At 48.9% G+C, this 16,656-nt stretch overlaps 1 protein-coding gene across 1 annotated transcript in view; it reads left to right on the forward strand.

Moving 5' to 3' along the window:
• LOC118700290 (cadherin-23-like) overlaps window positions 1-16,656 on the forward strand; it is a 99,054-nt gene that overhangs the window by 61,338 nt on the left and 21,060 nt on the right. Inside the window, exon 5 of the mRNA XM_054515601.1 lies at window positions 13,721-13,915. Coding sequence (XP_054371576.1) covers window positions 13,721-13,915 — 195 coding nt within the window. The remainder of the gene's footprint in view (window positions 1-13,720; window positions 13,916-16,656) is intronic.

Below are 16,656 nucleotides of genomic sequence, written 5' to 3' on the forward strand. Positions count from 1 at the left end.
CTGATAAGAGGGCAAGAAATTCTTTTTCTCTGAAAGATTTGGGTGTCCTGTGGCTGCTATCTTGGTGTGAGTCCTTTCTTTAAAAAAAGTATCTTACATAGCATAGTTTCTATTTTAACATTTTGTTATAACCTAAAACTATATTTAACACACTAGAGAATTAATACAGCATAACTTTCTAACATAACACAGATAAGATTCATTTGAATATTTTAATCATAAAATATGCATTTTTCACACCTGCACATCCCACTGCCCCAGGCTGTCTCTGCCCAGGGGCAGTGGGACACAGGGGAATTGGGGTGTTACTTCCTGTGGGAAGTGGTGCTTTGGCTGTGGCAGGAACTCTTCCTGCTGGAGTTTGCTGCCTCAGCACAGCCCAGCCCGATGAGGAGACCCCAGCTGAACCCGTATCGATCCCTCCTCTGCTAATGAAGCCATCCAGGGGAAGACAGGGAAGTATTTTTTTGAATCAGCACAGCTGTATGGATTTTGTGTTCACTGGTGTTGAGGGTGGGTACCTGCTCTCAGGCTGCTGCAGAGTTTTCTTTTTGATGGATCTTTGGGATTTACAAATCCCAGATTTCAAAGGGAGTTGTGGGGTTTTTTTCCTTTGTTTTCTGAGGACATGTTACTTGCTCCTCCCATGGTCAGAGGGGTGCTGCTCTGTGCTGGGAAAGGTGCTTTTAGCTTCTCTGCCAGAACAGCAGATGAACGAGCAATAAAATAAATAAATAAGGTAGAAAAAAGCAGGCCTGGCTAAAATGGGAGCAAGGAAAGGTGATCCTCTTTTCAGGATTACACTTGCTAGATCAGAGGGTCTTTTGAAGATTCAAGAGAAGGGGATAGTGAGAAGTCCTGGGATAAAAGGAGATAGCAAGAAGGCAGTGAAGTGACAAAGCAAGTCCCAGTTCTTCCTGGCCAGCTTGGTGGCCCTCCAAGGTGGCTCAGGACAGCTTGAGGAGGCATAGGCATGGGGAGGGACATGTGGCTAGATAAGCATCCGTAGCTTTCATCTATATATTTGCAGTATGTTGTATAAATGAAGACAATACCTAATGACTCGTGGCTATTATTTGAAGTGTCCCACTGTTTTACAGATTTATTTGTCATTTCTTGTAGTAACACCGATGATAATGAATTCATTTGTATTAATGGGGGTGTCGTGGACTTCCGTTGATATCCCACATTAATTAATGTACCATTAAAAGGAAGTGGCACCCAATTAATATCAAGTGGGAGCGGTGTTGCCGGTGTCCTGTCATTAGGGTTTCATTTGTAATGCATTGTTTGAATGCTCTGCCTTAATGGAAGTCATTTGCCATCCAGAGCATCACCCAGTGGGCTGCCATGGGGTGCCAGAAAGAGAAAGTTAGTGGCAACTGCAAAAAAAAAAAAAAGAAAAGATATTAAAAAATATTCAAAAAAGCAGGATCTGTCAGATTTATGGCATAGCCCTCAAGAAGGGACTGGAAAAAGGATTTTTTGTCTCACCCCACACTGAATGCTGGCTGGTAGTAGTGGCATATCACTCTGGTGGTTTGACTTTGCTACTGAATTTTGATCTTGAGGGGAGGGAAGTGGAAAATCCCCCTGGATTCTGTAATCCCCCTGCCTTTGCATCCCTAACCAAAAGCAGCCACTGCAGGAGTGCAGACCTTGACTGTGGCCACCTGGATCCACCTGCTCCATGCCCACCATCTCCAGGAAGATGAGAGCCAAAGGGGTGCCAGGCCATCTGCCGTGGATGCCCTTGCAGAGAGTTTGGAGTCTGCTCCAAACGCCCTTTTCCAGCAGGAAAATCACACCAGCAGGAGAAATGTGATGCCGTTGAAGCCGGGGGCTCTCTGACTGACAGGTTTTCACATTCTTGGTGCTTGTGTCTGACTTTCAAGTGTCTCGTTAGACCATCTTGGCTTCCCATCTGCTGTCTCCAAAACTGGGACTGACCTACCAGCAGCCAAGGAGGGAAGCACAGACTGCCTCCCAGCCTTTGCCCTGGCTCCTTGAAGGCTGGAGATGCAGAATGGCAGAGAAATGTGGCTTTTGTGATGAAATTTGGCTGTGGATGCTGAGTTGGTGAAGTGGTGATTACATCACCAGCCTTATCTTCTGCCCCCTCCCACAGCAGTGGGAAGCTGCTGGATTTTGTGAGTTGGGTGATCTTTAAGGTTCTTCCCTTACCATTTTAGGATTCCATGATTCCTCTCCTGGTCTTTCCCCTCCAGACCTGTGCTGCAGAAGTCACTGGTGCCACCAGGAACCCCCAGCTCCTTGGGGTGCTGTGCCATGGATCAGCCACTGCATTGGCAAGGGCAGGGTTATTTTTGGTGGGCAACAGGGGAATCTCTGGGCTGGAAAAAGCAAGCAGGTTTATCCCATGGGATACCAGAGCATTTTCTGTTTGTCCTGTGCCTCTGAGTGCCATTGTCCTGCCAGCATGGTGAGTTCCCCTGTGGCTGGGTGGTTGTGATGTCCCTTCCTCCTATGTTGGGTTGGGCTGTGGCTGCCGTGAACGAGCATTCTCAGCTCCGAGTGTGGTTATCCAGCAGCTAATTCCTCTCCAGCTCCTGTAAAGCATCCATCCATTCCAGCTGTGTTTATGGTGTTTTCAAAAGCCCCTCAATTGAATTATAGCTCTGCGGTGGCTGTTTGCCAGTGTCACCCGATAATGAGGGAGGTCACTTAATAGAGATAGCAACAAGAGGTACATATTAATGAGGGCTGATTGAAAGGTGGGGTGGATTTCCACCAAAAAGATAAAAAAAAATTGTAAAAAGGGAAATTATCAGGTTTTAAAATCAAACTTAGAAATTGGAAATTGCCTGGCTCGGACGAGCAGTAATGCAATTAATAAATGTAATTAAAAGTGCAATTAAGAACACAGGAACTGGGATTCTGTGCACATCCATGTGAGCGTTCTGAGCTGGCACACGAGCGAGGGACCCAGTCTGGCAACCCGGGATAGAGCACGGGGACAGAACCCAAAACACAGGGCTGGCTTTTTCCTCTCGGAGGGGCTGGAAGAGGGGCTGTGGCTCTGCTTCTGTATTTATTTCCTGCAGCAAGCCACACCTGGGCAGGGATAGGTGACTTAAATCAGCCCAGGATGAGCGAGACGGGGTCCCAGGTGTATCAGGAGCATAGTTGGAATCCATGTCAGCTCTGTTGCACAGCACCCCTGCCTTCAGAAAGAGGCACCGAGTCCTCTTTCCTGCCTGCAGGGATTCGGGATCGGCGGGAGCGCCTTTGCCTGGAGCGCAGGGATGTGCGAGCCGGCTTTTAGCGGAGAGCAAAGCTCCTTCCATCCGCCCCACTGCGCAGTGAGAGGCAGGGAGAGAGGGAAAAGCGCCGCCAGGAGCGGCAGCAGGGAATGATTTAGGAGTAATAGGTTGACCTGAGCTGTAAGAGGAGCGCGGAGCAGCCGAGCATCTCCTGATGGGAGCGGTCAGCTCCCACCTTGCTGCGGGGGCAGGGGGAGCAGGAGTGGGGCTGGCCAGGTCTCGGGTTTCTGGGGTTGAGATGACCCCCGAGGTATTAAAGAGTCTTTTTTCCCAGCCCCACGACCAAAGAAGAAGTCGAGATTCCTCGGCTCTGGTTTTCAAGGTTGTTTATTTTCTCTTATCTATTCCATTCTTTCTCTGACCTGCTGAGATCTGTCCAGCAGGTCGGGTTGTGGCACAGTCCCTGCCCTTGGGGCAGTGTTAGCTTTTTATACTAAAAACTACCTGTACTTTATTTACAATAATTTTCCAATACCTATCACCTGTATTAGACAGTCTGTCTCTAAACCAACCCAGAAGTGTCACCATCCCAGCAGAAGATGGGGGACAAGAAGGACAGGGCATGCCCAGATTCCTCCATCCTTTCTCTTGAACCCCCATTCTAAATCTCCAAAATTCTACTTTTTCACCCTGTGATAAATTCTCTATCATTCTACTCAAACTCTTGTGACTTGTAAATCCTCACACAAAGTTGGTAATTGTTTCCATGGGCTAAAATCAAAGGCACAGGTGCCTTTGACTCCGTGCCAAGGTCTCTGAGCCCCCTGCCAGGGTCTCGAATCACTCAGGGCAGCCAGAGGAATGTCCTGGGTCCCATCAGTGAGGCTGTGCCAGGGAGGAATCAGAGCTGGCTGCTGCTGGAGCCCCCGTATGTGCCCCCCGGCCCGTTTGTGTCGCCTCATCTCACCGACCTTCCGCCAGCTGCTCGGCCAGATTGCTGCCGCTTCTCCACATTTATTTGCATGGCTGCAGCATGCATCGGCATCCTAATCATCCCCACCAGCCTCTGCCGGGTGACTTTGCCCTGGGAGGTCACATGGAGGTCCTCTACAGAATCACAGAATTCACAGAATGATGAGGTTGGAAGAGACCTCCAAGATCATCGAGTCCAACCCAGCCCCAACACCTCAACTAAACCCTGGCACCCAGTGCCACATCCAGGCTTTGTTAAACACACCCAGGGATGGTGACTGCACCACCTCCCCAGGCAGGCCATTCCAGAACTTTATCACTCTCTCCATGAAAAATTTATTCCTAATATGCAACCTATATTTCCCTTGGTGCAGGTTAAGCCTGTGTCCTCTGGTTCTCTCAGTGCTGCCTGGAGAAAGAGCCCAGCCCCAGCTGAGCACAGGCACCTTTCAGGAGCTGTAGAGAGTGACAAGGTCACCCCTGAGTCTCTTTTTCTCCAGGCTGAGCACCCCCAGCTCCCTCAGTGGTTCCTCACAAGGTCTGTGTTCCCAGCCCCTCTCCAGCCCCATTGTCTCCTCTGGACACCCTCCAGTGTCTCAATGTCTTTCCTAAACTACATGGCCAGCCACTGAAGAGGGGCAGCTGGTGTGGTGGGATGAGCCCAAAATACAGCAAAATAGGCATTTCTGGTGCCCAGCATTCTTGTCAGAAGGTTGTTGTGGTTGAAGCCTGGCCAGTAGCTCAAAGCCATGCAGTGCTCACTCTGGGTGTTGGAAAAGTGGATGCCTTGAAGGGAGTGTCAGGAGAATGAACTCCCAGATCTCCTCTGCTTCATCTCCCACCTTTGCTTGTCTCCCACTCTGACCCTGCTGTAAAAAAGTCAGCTCTCCATATTCCCCCTCTCAGCCCTTTGCCCACGAGGCTCCTGGTGTCAGGCCAGTTGGACAAGACTGATGGATCCAAGCATGTCTGGGGTGTTGGTGGCCCGTGAAATGGCTTTGCTGTGGTGGGAAACTCTCCAAGGCACTGTGCAACCTGCTCCAGAGGGACTTAATGCTGTGGGAGCAGGTGCCATGGGCCTCAGGAAAGACGAGGGAAGCTGGATTTTCTGTAAATAGCTTTTTTTTTTGGTTAGCCCTGTGTGAAAGGAGAGCCTTTTCACAAGGATCACTTGAGTTGGAAAGGACCTCTAAGATCACCAACTTGAGGCACTAACCCAGCACTGCCAGGTTACACAGCCATGTCCCCAGGTGCCACAGCCACACATCTTTAAATCCCTCCAGGGGCTGTGACTCCACCACCTCCTTGGGCAGCCTGGGCCAGTGCTGGACAAACCTTCTGTGCTGGGCTTGCAGGGCCTGGTTTTGGGTAGCAGAGGGCCACAGAGGTGGCTCTTGTGAGAAGCTGCTGGAAGCTTCCACCATTTCCAGCAGATCCAATCCCTGATGGCTCTGAAGATGGACATGCTGCTGGCCAAGGCTGGGCCAATTAGGATGGTAACAGATTTAAGAAGAAATCAAAACCAAGTTGGGAGTGCAATGTTAATTCCAGCCAGAGAAGAAGAGGAGGTGAGAACATGTGAGGGAAACAACATGGAAACACCAAGGTCAGTGGAGAAGGAAGGGCAGGAGGTGCTCCAGGCACTGGAGCTGAGATTCCTGTGCAGGCCCTGGTGAGACCATGGTGGAGCAGCTGTGCCTCTGCAGCCTGTGGGGATCCATGGGGGATGCAGAGATCCACCCACAGCCCCTGAGGGATCCCTGGAGGAGGCTGTGACACAGTGGGAGACCCAGTGGAGAGAAGGGCCCTGCTCCCAGGCTGGAGCAGCCTGTCCTTGGAGGACTGCACAGCATTTTTGGGAGGACTGTGTGCTCATGGGAGGGACTCAGGTTGCAGCAGTTTTGGGAGGACTGCTGCTCGTGAGAGTGGAGCCACACTGGAGAAGCTCACAGAGAACTGTCTCCCCTGGGAGGGACCCCATCCCTGAGCAGTGGAAGAAGAACTGACCCAAACCCCCTTACCCTGTCTCCCTGTGCTGTCAGTGGGAGGGAGGGGTTGGGGTAAGAAAGGGTGTTTTCTAAGGACTCTCATTATCCTCCTCTGATTTTCATAATAATAAGCTCACTTTCTACTTCTAAGTTGAGCCTGTTTTACCCCTGGAGTGTTTTTTCCCAGTCTTTAACTCATGAGCCCTTTGTTTAAATTTTTCTCTTCTCTGCCCAGCTGTGGCAGGGGAGGGGGAGTGAGCAGCTTTCATGGGTGCCTAGTGTTTGGCCAGTGTCAAACCACACCACCTTTCCATGAAAAAAAATTTCCTGCTATTCAATCTAAACCTCCCCTGGCACAACTGGAGAGGAACAATTTGTGGTAGACAAGAGGAGGTGGCGCCCTGACTTTTTTCAGGTGTCCCTCATGTTCAGCTGTGGCCTGGTTGGACACATCATGGAACAGTTTGGGTTGGAAGGGACCTTACAGGCCACCTAGCTCCAACCCCCTGCTATGGGTAGGGACACTCTGTACTATCCCAGGCTGCTCACATTGTGACCCCAGAGAGGGCATCTCCTCTGGGTTGTCATCTACCTTGTATTGGCTGGAGCAGCACCCACCCAAAATTTCATTACTGATGCATGTTATAATGTGGGTAACATTAAAATGCATATTATAATAGGGTTCATAATAAGATATTAAAAACTACCGGTGTGGCCAGAGAGTGAGGTGTAAATATTTTTTAAAATCCCTTTTTGGTAACCTCTTCTTCAGCCTTAATTGCCCTTCTGCAGAGGATGTTGCATAAGGCTGTGGTGTCCCAGCTGTGGGGGTCACCAGGGCACATCTGTGTCTGGTAACTCCTGCTGGGGTCACACGGGAGGTGACAGCCCAGGGCAGCTGTTTGTTCTGCTGGGCTGTGCTTGGGCCACCCCATGGCAGCTCTGGGATGGAAACACAATTTCCTGGGAGGATGGCAGAGCTGAGGGGCCCTGTAGCCCCACATTTCTCTTCACAGAGAAAAGCAAGGCACAATTCTTCCCAAGAATATTTCTGGGATTCACGTTCTCTGAACCTCAGAGAAAGGAAACACAATTCTTATCACTTGCTTGTGCCTGTGTTTGTGCAAAAATAGAATGCAATGTGGAGATTGTTTACCCAAAGTGAGGATGTTTTGTTTCCTTGGCATGTCAGGGCCAAGAGAGTGTGTGTGTTGGGACTGTTGGGTGACAGTCTTGAGATTCTGGGCAGTGTGAGCAGGGTTGAGTGCTTGGCAGGTTCAGTTTTAGATGTATAGAATAATATAGTATAATAAAGTAATTAATTAGCCTTCTGATGTCCATGGAGTCCTCATCATCCTCTCCCCTTGCTGGGGCCATCACAGCATTGCTGTAGGGCCCAGTAATGGGACAAGAGGCACCAGGCAAAAACTGATGCACAGGAAAATCCACCTGAACATGGGGAAGAACTGCCCTGGGCAGTCACTGAGCACAGATTGTCCAGTGAGGATGTGGAGTGTCCCTGTCTGGGGATATCCCAGAGCCCTCTGGACACAATCCTGTGCCCTGTGTCTTCCAGCTAGAGCAGGAAGGTGGGAGCAGAACACTGGGGTCAGACTCATTCTGTGTTCCTGTGATTATTTGTGCTTTCTCACCTCTGCACTGCTCAGAGAGAGGCAATGTCTTGGTCTCTCCTCTGCCTCCCCCTGTGCAGCAACATCCTTCCATGTTTGAACAGGGATTTTTGGGGTTAGTTCCTTATTTTAACACATCCTGTCCTTGCTGCTGCGGATCCATTGGAACAGAGCAGTTATGATTAAGGAGCTCTTGCATTACTGTTCAGTATTTCTTATTGGAACCCCAAACTTCTTCCAATATTTTTTTTTTTAACTTTTCTTATTTATTGCAAAATAAGGAAGGCACAAAGGACATCCCTACTTAGCACCCCAGAGCCCTTTAATTCCTGGAGCTGCTCTGGGGGGTCCTGGCTGCTGGAGCTGCTCCTGCTGAGCTGCCAGGTGAAGGAAGGGGTGCTGGAGACAGGTCAGGAGCAGGTCCCACTCCCATTTGCCCTCCTCCTCCTCCCCCCCAACAGGCTGCATCTGTCTGCATGTTTATTTTTAATCTCACATCTGCTGGCATCATAACAAAGATTTAATGACATGACACAGTTTTGTCACCAGTTCTTTTTTTTCTGTAGTGAATGAAGCCTCCATTGCAGGCTGCTGCAGAGAGCTGAAAGCTTTAAAAAATGACAGAATTTGGCCACTCGTGTAGAAAGCTCACCTGTTTGCCACCAGCACCTGTAGGCTGTTGTCTGCCTGGACAAAAAAAAAAAGATAGATTTTGTTATTTTTGCCTGTTGGTGAGATAAGCATAACCACAATTAGTCTTTGTTAATGAAGAAAAACCATGAAGGATATGCAGAAGAGCCCTATAAATGCTGAAAAAGCAGAAACATGGTCCAGCACAAGGCTTTCCAAAGGCATCTCCCTGGCTGGTGTCCTCTGTTCGGTATTTACCATCAAACATAAGCCCCAGGCTCTTCTGTTTATCCAGATGTTTTGCTTCATTGTTCAGATGATGGGCCACAGCTTCTGAGAAATAAAGATGCCAGCTTCCTGCTGAGGAATATCTCGAGCCTGTTTGACCCAGAAATGGCAGGAGGATTTTAAAGACATACTTTTATGCTTTTTAAGGCAGATGGCCCGAAATTCCTCTGAGTCCTGACTGCCTGCCTGGGCATGAGCACTGATGAGACCTTTTTCCCTGTAGGACTGTTGACATGGGATGTCTGCACCCTACAGCTGGTTTTGCTGGTTTGGGGGAATTTTATTTTATTTTTTTGCTTAAACTTGAGCTGTGGAAAAAAAGATGCATTACCCAGAGCACTCCATATGGGTCAGCATCCTGTCCCCTGTGTGCTGTTGGGAATAAGGGCATGTGTTTGGTAGTGAAATATTCTCACTGACCTGTGCATTTTGGGCAGAATCAGTGATTTCCCTCTCTGCATCCACGCTGCTCTGCTTCCTGTAACACTCCTCCTATTGCCTGGAAGCCCTTCTGCTCCCCTCCTGAATTCACTGGGGCTGTGCTTTGCTGGTGCTCCAGCCCTGAGGTCCCTCTCAGATGCTTTGGTGTTGATGTCCATGACTGATTCCCAGGGCCAAATCTTTGTCCAGAGCTGATCCCCTGCTTGTAGAGCTCCTGCTGTCCTGGCTAAGGAAGGGAGAAGCTGTAAAATAAGGATAAAACCATGGAAGTCACCCGGTGGTGTCTGCAAGGCCAGGAGCTGACAGCACCAAAGCTGGTGACCTCCGTGTCCCCTCCAGGCAGCTTCTCCTTTGCAAGGACGAGGAGATGAAGTCCCTTCAAAGCCTGCTTTGGGGCTATTGTGTGGAGTACAATGCAGGGGAAATCAAGCTCTCCTCTCTCCCAGCCAGCCCAGAGCAGCCCCGTAATCACGGGTGACCAGAGAGGATTTGCATGTTAAAAGCAGTGGCTAGGGGCACTGGAAAAGGAGAGGAAACATATTCATCAAGGCCAGCTTTATCCTTATGAATATTATTATTCCCAGGGCAATATAGCCCAGACCCTTCAGTGCAGCCCTTGCTCTGCCTCTCCCTGTGAGTGGTTAATTTGTGGTGCTGGGTGTTGTGACATTGGTACCCCAGCTGGTGGCTCTGGGAAGGAAGCTGAGTTGTTGGAGCAAGTGGAATGAGGTGGTGGAAGCAGCAATAGGAGGGGTGTGGGATGCTCTGGAGCTGCTCCTGGTGGTGATGGCTTGGGGGAACCAAAAGAGAGGCTGGGGAGATGCTCTGCTCTTGTCTGGAAGGTGTTTAGGAGTGCTCAGAAAGCAAACACCCACCACAGCCACCCATGAAGGGTTTCTTTGTCACCCCCAGCTGACAACATCCTGCTTCCTGAGCAGATTAAAGGTCCAAGCCAGGATCAAGGTGCTGAGTACCCCAGTTGGTGGCTCTGGGAAGGAAGCTGAGCTGATGGAGCACCTGGAGTGAGGTGGTGGAAGCAGCAATAGGAGGGGTGTGGGGTGATGCTCTGGAGCTGCTCCTGGTGGTGATGGCTTGGAAGAGGCAGGTAGCCCAAAAGAGAGGCTGGGGAGATGCTCTGCTCTTGTCTGGAAGGTGATTTAGGAGTGCTCAGAAATCAAATACCCACCACAGCCACCCATGAAGGGCTTCTTTGTCACCCCCAGCTGACAAAATCCTGGTTCCTGAGCAGATTAAATGCCCAAGCCAGGATTAGGTGCTGAGTGTGGGGCACAAAATCAAGGGTTTACACGGCAGCAGGGCAGGGCTGGGTTAAGCTTCCAGAAAATGAGCAACTGTGAGGCAAAGGGCAGCAAAATTCCAGGACAGATGGGCTGGGGAGGATGTGGAGTCTCCATTGCTAGGAGGATTTCAGGATGGGAATGATTTAGGTGGAGCACAGGGGCCAGGTTTCTCTGCTGAGGTCCCTTCCAGCTATATCATTTATGCTTTTGTGACTGCTGATCACCAAAAAACTTGAAGGCGCTTTAAAAAATAATCCTCAGGCCGTGCCCTGAAAGGCTTTCTAGAGCAGCTTGATTTAGAGAAGGGAAAAAAAAGGAAAAAAAAGGAAGGGAAATGGAAAACCTAAGTGGGAGCTGCAACCTCTCACACCTTGGCAGAAGTGACACTGATGTAAGGCAAGTGGAATTTTGCTGGAGTCCAAGGTGAGCTTGGAGTCCCTGCAATGCCACGTGCCTGGATACAAGGGCAGGGGCATGAGGGATGTGCATGGATGTGTGTCCTGAGCCTGGATTCATCAGTGGGAGCTGCAGAGTGTGCCCTGGGTTCCCTACTTTGTTGTACCAAATCCTGCCACCTGCCTTGAGGGCAAATTTCTGCTGGTCTGAGCCTTACCTGGGAAAATTTGGATTCTCTGGTTCTTTGCACCCAGTATGAGGCTGGTTAAATAAGATTCCTGAGTGTGGAGCTCTCTTTTCCAATATTTTCTAGTAGAAGTGTTGACTGGGACAACCTTTGGTTTACTGCAAGCCCTGTGGTTCCCAAAAAATCCTGAAAATAGCTCTGTTTGTTTCGCAGATTTGGCCAAGGATTTTCTTGGAAGCAGTGCCCCATCTTTTAAACTCTGCCTCTCCTCAAGCCTCCTTTCCATCCTCTCAGCACTTCAGGATACTTCTGTGTGAGCTGAGGGTGAATAACTCAATAGGAAAGGAGTTAAGAATAAAACACAGAGACTTGGGGAGAGATTTTCAGGAATAATCCTTATTATCCCAGCTGGCCATAACCAGCCACTGCCAGGTCTCACGTGTGACCTTTGCTGTGTTCCCTTTTGAGATTTAGCTCCTTGTCAACCCTTTTGATGGTGTCACAGGCAGGGGGACGTGCCCAAGGTGTCGTGATGTGTACCTGGAGCCCCAGCAGAGCCTTTTAGCTGGCAGTCTGTGCTCGTGCCTTTAGGGAGAGACAAGAATATGCATTTTAAGATTTGCATAGGAACATGCAGCTGTTCCACCAAAAATGGATAATTGTTCTCCCCGCTGTGAAGTTAAACAATAAGAAGTGCCAAACTGCACTTGCCATTGCTGATTTTGTGCACTCAGCTGCATATTTTATGCATGTAGATTAGTTCCAGATTTATGACGATGGAACTGTTCATGCCTGCGTTAATCGGGCCAGGTTGTAGTTGCTGTGGAAACTACAACTGACTTTTATGTGAAGTTCTGTGTTGCATTTAATGTTATTTTTTTAAATTTTCCCCTTATTTTTTTAATGCTCTCCTATATTTAATACTTTGTGGTGAAAACAGTGAGGGAGTCAGTGTCAAAAATAAAGGTGCCTTTGGGCAAAAAACAAGTTTCATCAAAGAGAGCAATTTTTCTGGAAAGTTGGGATGTCTGGGGAAAATAAGGGTTTGTGATAGAGTGCCACCTTGACCAGAGCTGTATAACTATTATTATAAGTGTGTAACAACTATTATAGGCCCTGCAATACTGTAATAAAGAATACAGCTATATAACTTATAAATGTCCTGGAAATACAGGGCTGAAGTTGCTGGGTCTCTGATAACACTCCTGGTGGGAAAAGGAAATTGCTGGGGTGCGTTTGATGTGAAAATGGTGCACAGTGTTGTAGCAGGCACAGGGCCTGCTAGGCCTCCTTGGTGGCCAGTTGTCTAAGATAGGAAATGCCCAGTCATGATAACTGGACCAAAAGAAGCCCCTCTCCCACCTTTGGGCCCTTGTTATCTCTCTGTAAGACCATAGGTCACTTTCCCCTTGACCCTTACTGTTGGACTGTTTTTTAAAACCCACATACCCTATAAAAACCCCTATTTCTGCCCAGTTTGGCGGAAGAGCAGTCACTGAGACCCTTTGAAGAAGATACCAATAAAGGCACCTCTGTGGAACCTCACACAGCACTTCTCCTCTCTCTCCCTGCATCTGCCAAAGGCACTTAGCAAACAAAGAGCCAAAATCACAAATGAGCTGAGAATCACTGGGGTATTTTAAGGGTGGTACCCCAGCCTGTTGCTGGCAGCTTCAGTTTTGGAGAAATCCAGCAAAAATCCCCATTCTCCATGGGGATAAAGAAGTAATTTCCCCAGGGTCTGGGTATCATATGAGAGGTGGTCTTTAGTGCTCTAAGGACTTGCAGGGTCCTCCTTGGTGGCAGCATTAGTTTTGGAGAAATCCAGCAAAGTTTGCACATGTTCAGGGTGGTGCCCCAGTGTCTGCCAGTGCGTGCAGCTGCCAATTGAGACCATTTTCCATGGAAAAGAGAAGTCATTTCCCCAGGGTCTGAGTGTCAGGTTAGAAATGGCTTTTGGTGCCAAAAGAGCTGATCTCATTCAAGAGCTGAGCTTGCTAAGATTACCTGTGGCCCTGGAGTCTGCGTGAGGGGCCCAGACAGGTCCTGCTTAACTGGACTCTGCTGTCTGGGACACCCATGGCAGCTGCTTTTGGGGGAGACCCCAAAAACCCCAGAGCCACATTACAGTGTTACTGAAAAGGAAATTGGTGCTGTGAAATTGCCCAGCTGGCTCAGTCAGTAGAGCATATAACTCTTAATCTCAGGGTTGTGGATTTGGGCCCCACATAGGGCACCACTAGATGTATTGGTTTTGGTTTAGGGTAAATTTTGGAGAGAATTTTTAAAGGGTGTTTTTTTAAGGAAAATAGATTTGTTTGGGTTTTTTAAATTGGTTTGGGAAAAAATATTTTTTTTGAGAAAAGTGGAAAAAATTGTTTGTTAAATAATAAAATTTAAATAATATTAAATAATAAAATTTTTTATTGTTTTAAAAGAGATGATAAATTGAGAAAGTTTTTTTTGGGGGGTTGTAGTTTAGTTTATTTAGTTTTTTATTAGTTTTTTTGATGTTGGAAATGTTATGGTTTAGGTTTGGTTTGGTGGGTTATAAGTGTGAGTTGCTGGTGGTTTTTGGGTGTTTAGTTTAGAGTAGGTTTAAATAAGCCTAAAGAAAAGGGAAAAAATTACAGTGTTACTGATATTTATTTCTTATCTCCAGAACACCCCCGTGGGCACTCCAATTTTCATCGTGAACGCCACGGACCCGGACCAGGGGGCAGGAGGCAGCGTGCTCTACTCCTTCCAGCCCCCTTCCAGCTTCTTTGCCATCGACAGCGGCCGTGGCATCGTGACGGTGATCCGGGAGCTGGACTATGAAGTCACTCAGGCCTACCAGCTGCAGGTGAACGCCACGGTGAGTCTGACCCTGGCAGCTGCAGGCCTGGAGGGGTTCATTGTGTGTGCTGGAAATGCCTGGAGGTGTTGATTGTATTTGCTGGGAATGCCTGGAGGTGTTGATTGTATTTGTTGGGAATGCCTCGACAAAGGCAGGGATGATGAAATGAATCTGAAGGCTGTTCTCAGAAGGCTAATTTATTATTTTATTATACTACATTATATTAAAGAATACTGTACTGGAGAATGTCAAGGAGCACACGGGCTGGAGCTCTGGGTGCCGGCTCCTTCCCCACCTCGCACGCAACAGAGGAAGGTGAGATTCAGCCCTACAATACATCTGCCCAGCCCCACGCTCAGGAGAGGGGGGGAAAACCCTCTCTGCCCCCTCCAGGCAGCTGGCTAGAGTTCTTGAAGCATGTGATTTAATCAAGATCATTGTCTTGATGCAGAGCTACAAATGTCAGGAGGACACGGAGGGCTGTGCTTCTCTCTTCACAGCAGCAGGCCTGGACACTCACTGACTGTAGGGCAAACATCACAGCCTTTCAGCCCAAGCCCTGCATGTTCCAGGCAGTGAAATTTGTTCCAGAAACTTGGTTTTTTTTGTTTTCTTATTTTGAAACATACCTCATTTTATCTAAATGCTCAAGTGCAAAGAGGACCTCTCTGTTTTTGGCTTCCTTGGCAATACCTGTCACTGGCACGCTTTCCTGGGATGTGTTACTGAGCTATCTAGCAGGTTGGAAAATGTGGGGCCAAACACAGTCCCTGATGGAAATGTAACTTTCTTCCAGGATTCTGATTTCCTTAGGGATGCAATAGTGTCACCTTGGCCCATCCAGCTCTGCCTGGCCCTGTATCCCAGCAAAGATAAAATATCTGGTACTTCAGGGAATCCCACAATGGTTTGGGTTGGGAGGGGTTGTAAAGCCCAGTCCATCCCAGCCCTTGCCATGGGCAGGGACCCCTTCCACTATTCCAGGTTGCTCCAAGCCCTGTCTAGCCTGGCCTTGAACACTTCCAGGGATGAAGCAGCCCTGGAAGTTGCTGGAAGCAGCCCTGGAAGCTTTTCTGGGCAACCTGTTACTTACTTGATACACTCCTGGCATCCAGTGGTTTCCAGTTTGGGGAATCCAAGGACTTAAATGTTGTCTCTGGACTGGGCTGGGTGGCAGCTGTGGCAATATCCCCTTGCCTTGGTCAGTACTAGTGATTCCTGGAAGAAGAGTGATGAGAAACCCCAGGGCAAAGCTGTGCTGGGAAAGAAATGTGAGAGTTGCACCAGAGTAGCAGGAGCTGGAAGAGCAAATGCAGATTTTTGTCTGCCTGATGAACGGTTTGCATGGTCCAGAGTGGGAAATGGGGTGATGGTGGGTTCAGGGTGGCTGCAGGGATTGCTGAGGAGCATGGGTGCAGGGCAGGAGTTGTGCAATCCCAGGGATGAAGGCAGCAAGCACAGAAAGAGGCTGGAAAGGACAGCAGGAGAAGCAGTCCAGTGAGGAAATTGGAAGCATGCTTGTTTTTTCAGTGCTATCTGTGATGCCTGAAACAAAGTTTAAGAGGTGAAGGGGAGGGGAGGGAACATTATCTGAAGAAACAAAGGACTTGAACCTGATGGCACTAACAGCAGAGTCAGAATAAGCATCCACCCAGGCCACAGACACTGAGCCCTGCAGGTTAAGAGGATAATGTACAAGCTGAGGTGTTGAATAGAGTTTAAATTAACATTAATCTTCTGGCAATCAGTCTTTGCCCCTGCTCAGTGCTGCTTTGGAGGAGTGTGTGGTAACCTCTGATGGTCACCTTCCAGCACAGTGCCTGATTGGGGGTAAGGAGACACTGATTCCCTTCCCTCCGTGTGCTCCCTTTGCTAAGGGCTGTGATGATAACTGCCCTTAGCAAAGGGCTGGGGGCTTTGGGGTCCCTTCTGAGCACCCATGGGACAAGACTTCAGCAAGAAAAGCAGGAGAAGCTGGTGGCTGCTGTGCCTGCTGCTGTGGCATTGGCTGCTGGAGGAGGGCCATGCTTGGCAAAGAGCCTGAGGCTCTGTCCTGGTGGGATGTGATGGAGGGAGGTGATCATGGAATCATGGTTCAGGTGGGAAGGGACATTTGAAGACCATTTAGTCCAACCCCCTGCCATGGGGAGGAACACCTTTCACTGTCCCAGGGTGTTCCAAGCCCCATCCAACCTGGCCTTGGACACTTCCAGGGATACAGGGGCAGCCACAGCTTCTCTGGGTGAACTCACCACCCTGACAGCCAGGAATTTCTTCCTAATACGTGACCTAACCCTGCCTTCTTTCTGTCTAAAGCCATTTCCCCTTGTCCTGTCCCTCCATCCCTTGTCCCAAGTCCCTGTCCAGCTCTCTTGGAGCCGCTTTAGGCACTGGAAGGGTCTCTGAGGTCTCCCAGAGCCTCCTCTTCAGCTGTGTAAAGGCATCAGCACTGTGGGTATGAGAGAGGCTGCTGGCACCCACCCCTGGGTCTGACCATGCTGAGGCACTTTAGGCTGTGTCTGCATTAGAAAGGAATTTACATTTTGAAGTAGATGTTGAACAGCATTGCTGCATTTTCACTCAAAATGCGATGAAAACTAAATTGGTGTTTGCTTCATTTGAAAGGGCTGATGCTGCAATGAAATGCATATTGTATTTCAGCTTAGAGGGTGGTGCAGTGGACAATAATTCCAGCAGGTAGCTTGAAAAAGAGATGATTGCCTCCACTATTCAGAAATCCTGTCCCAGCTACAACCATG

This window comes from Molothrus ater, chromosome 8 (genome assembly GCF_012460135.2).
Source record: "Molothrus ater isolate BHLD 08-10-18 breed brown headed cowbird chromosome 8, BPBGC_Mater_1.1, whole genome shotgun sequence".
NCBI lineage: Eukaryota > Metazoa > Chordata > Aves > Passeriformes > Icteridae > Molothrus > Molothrus ater.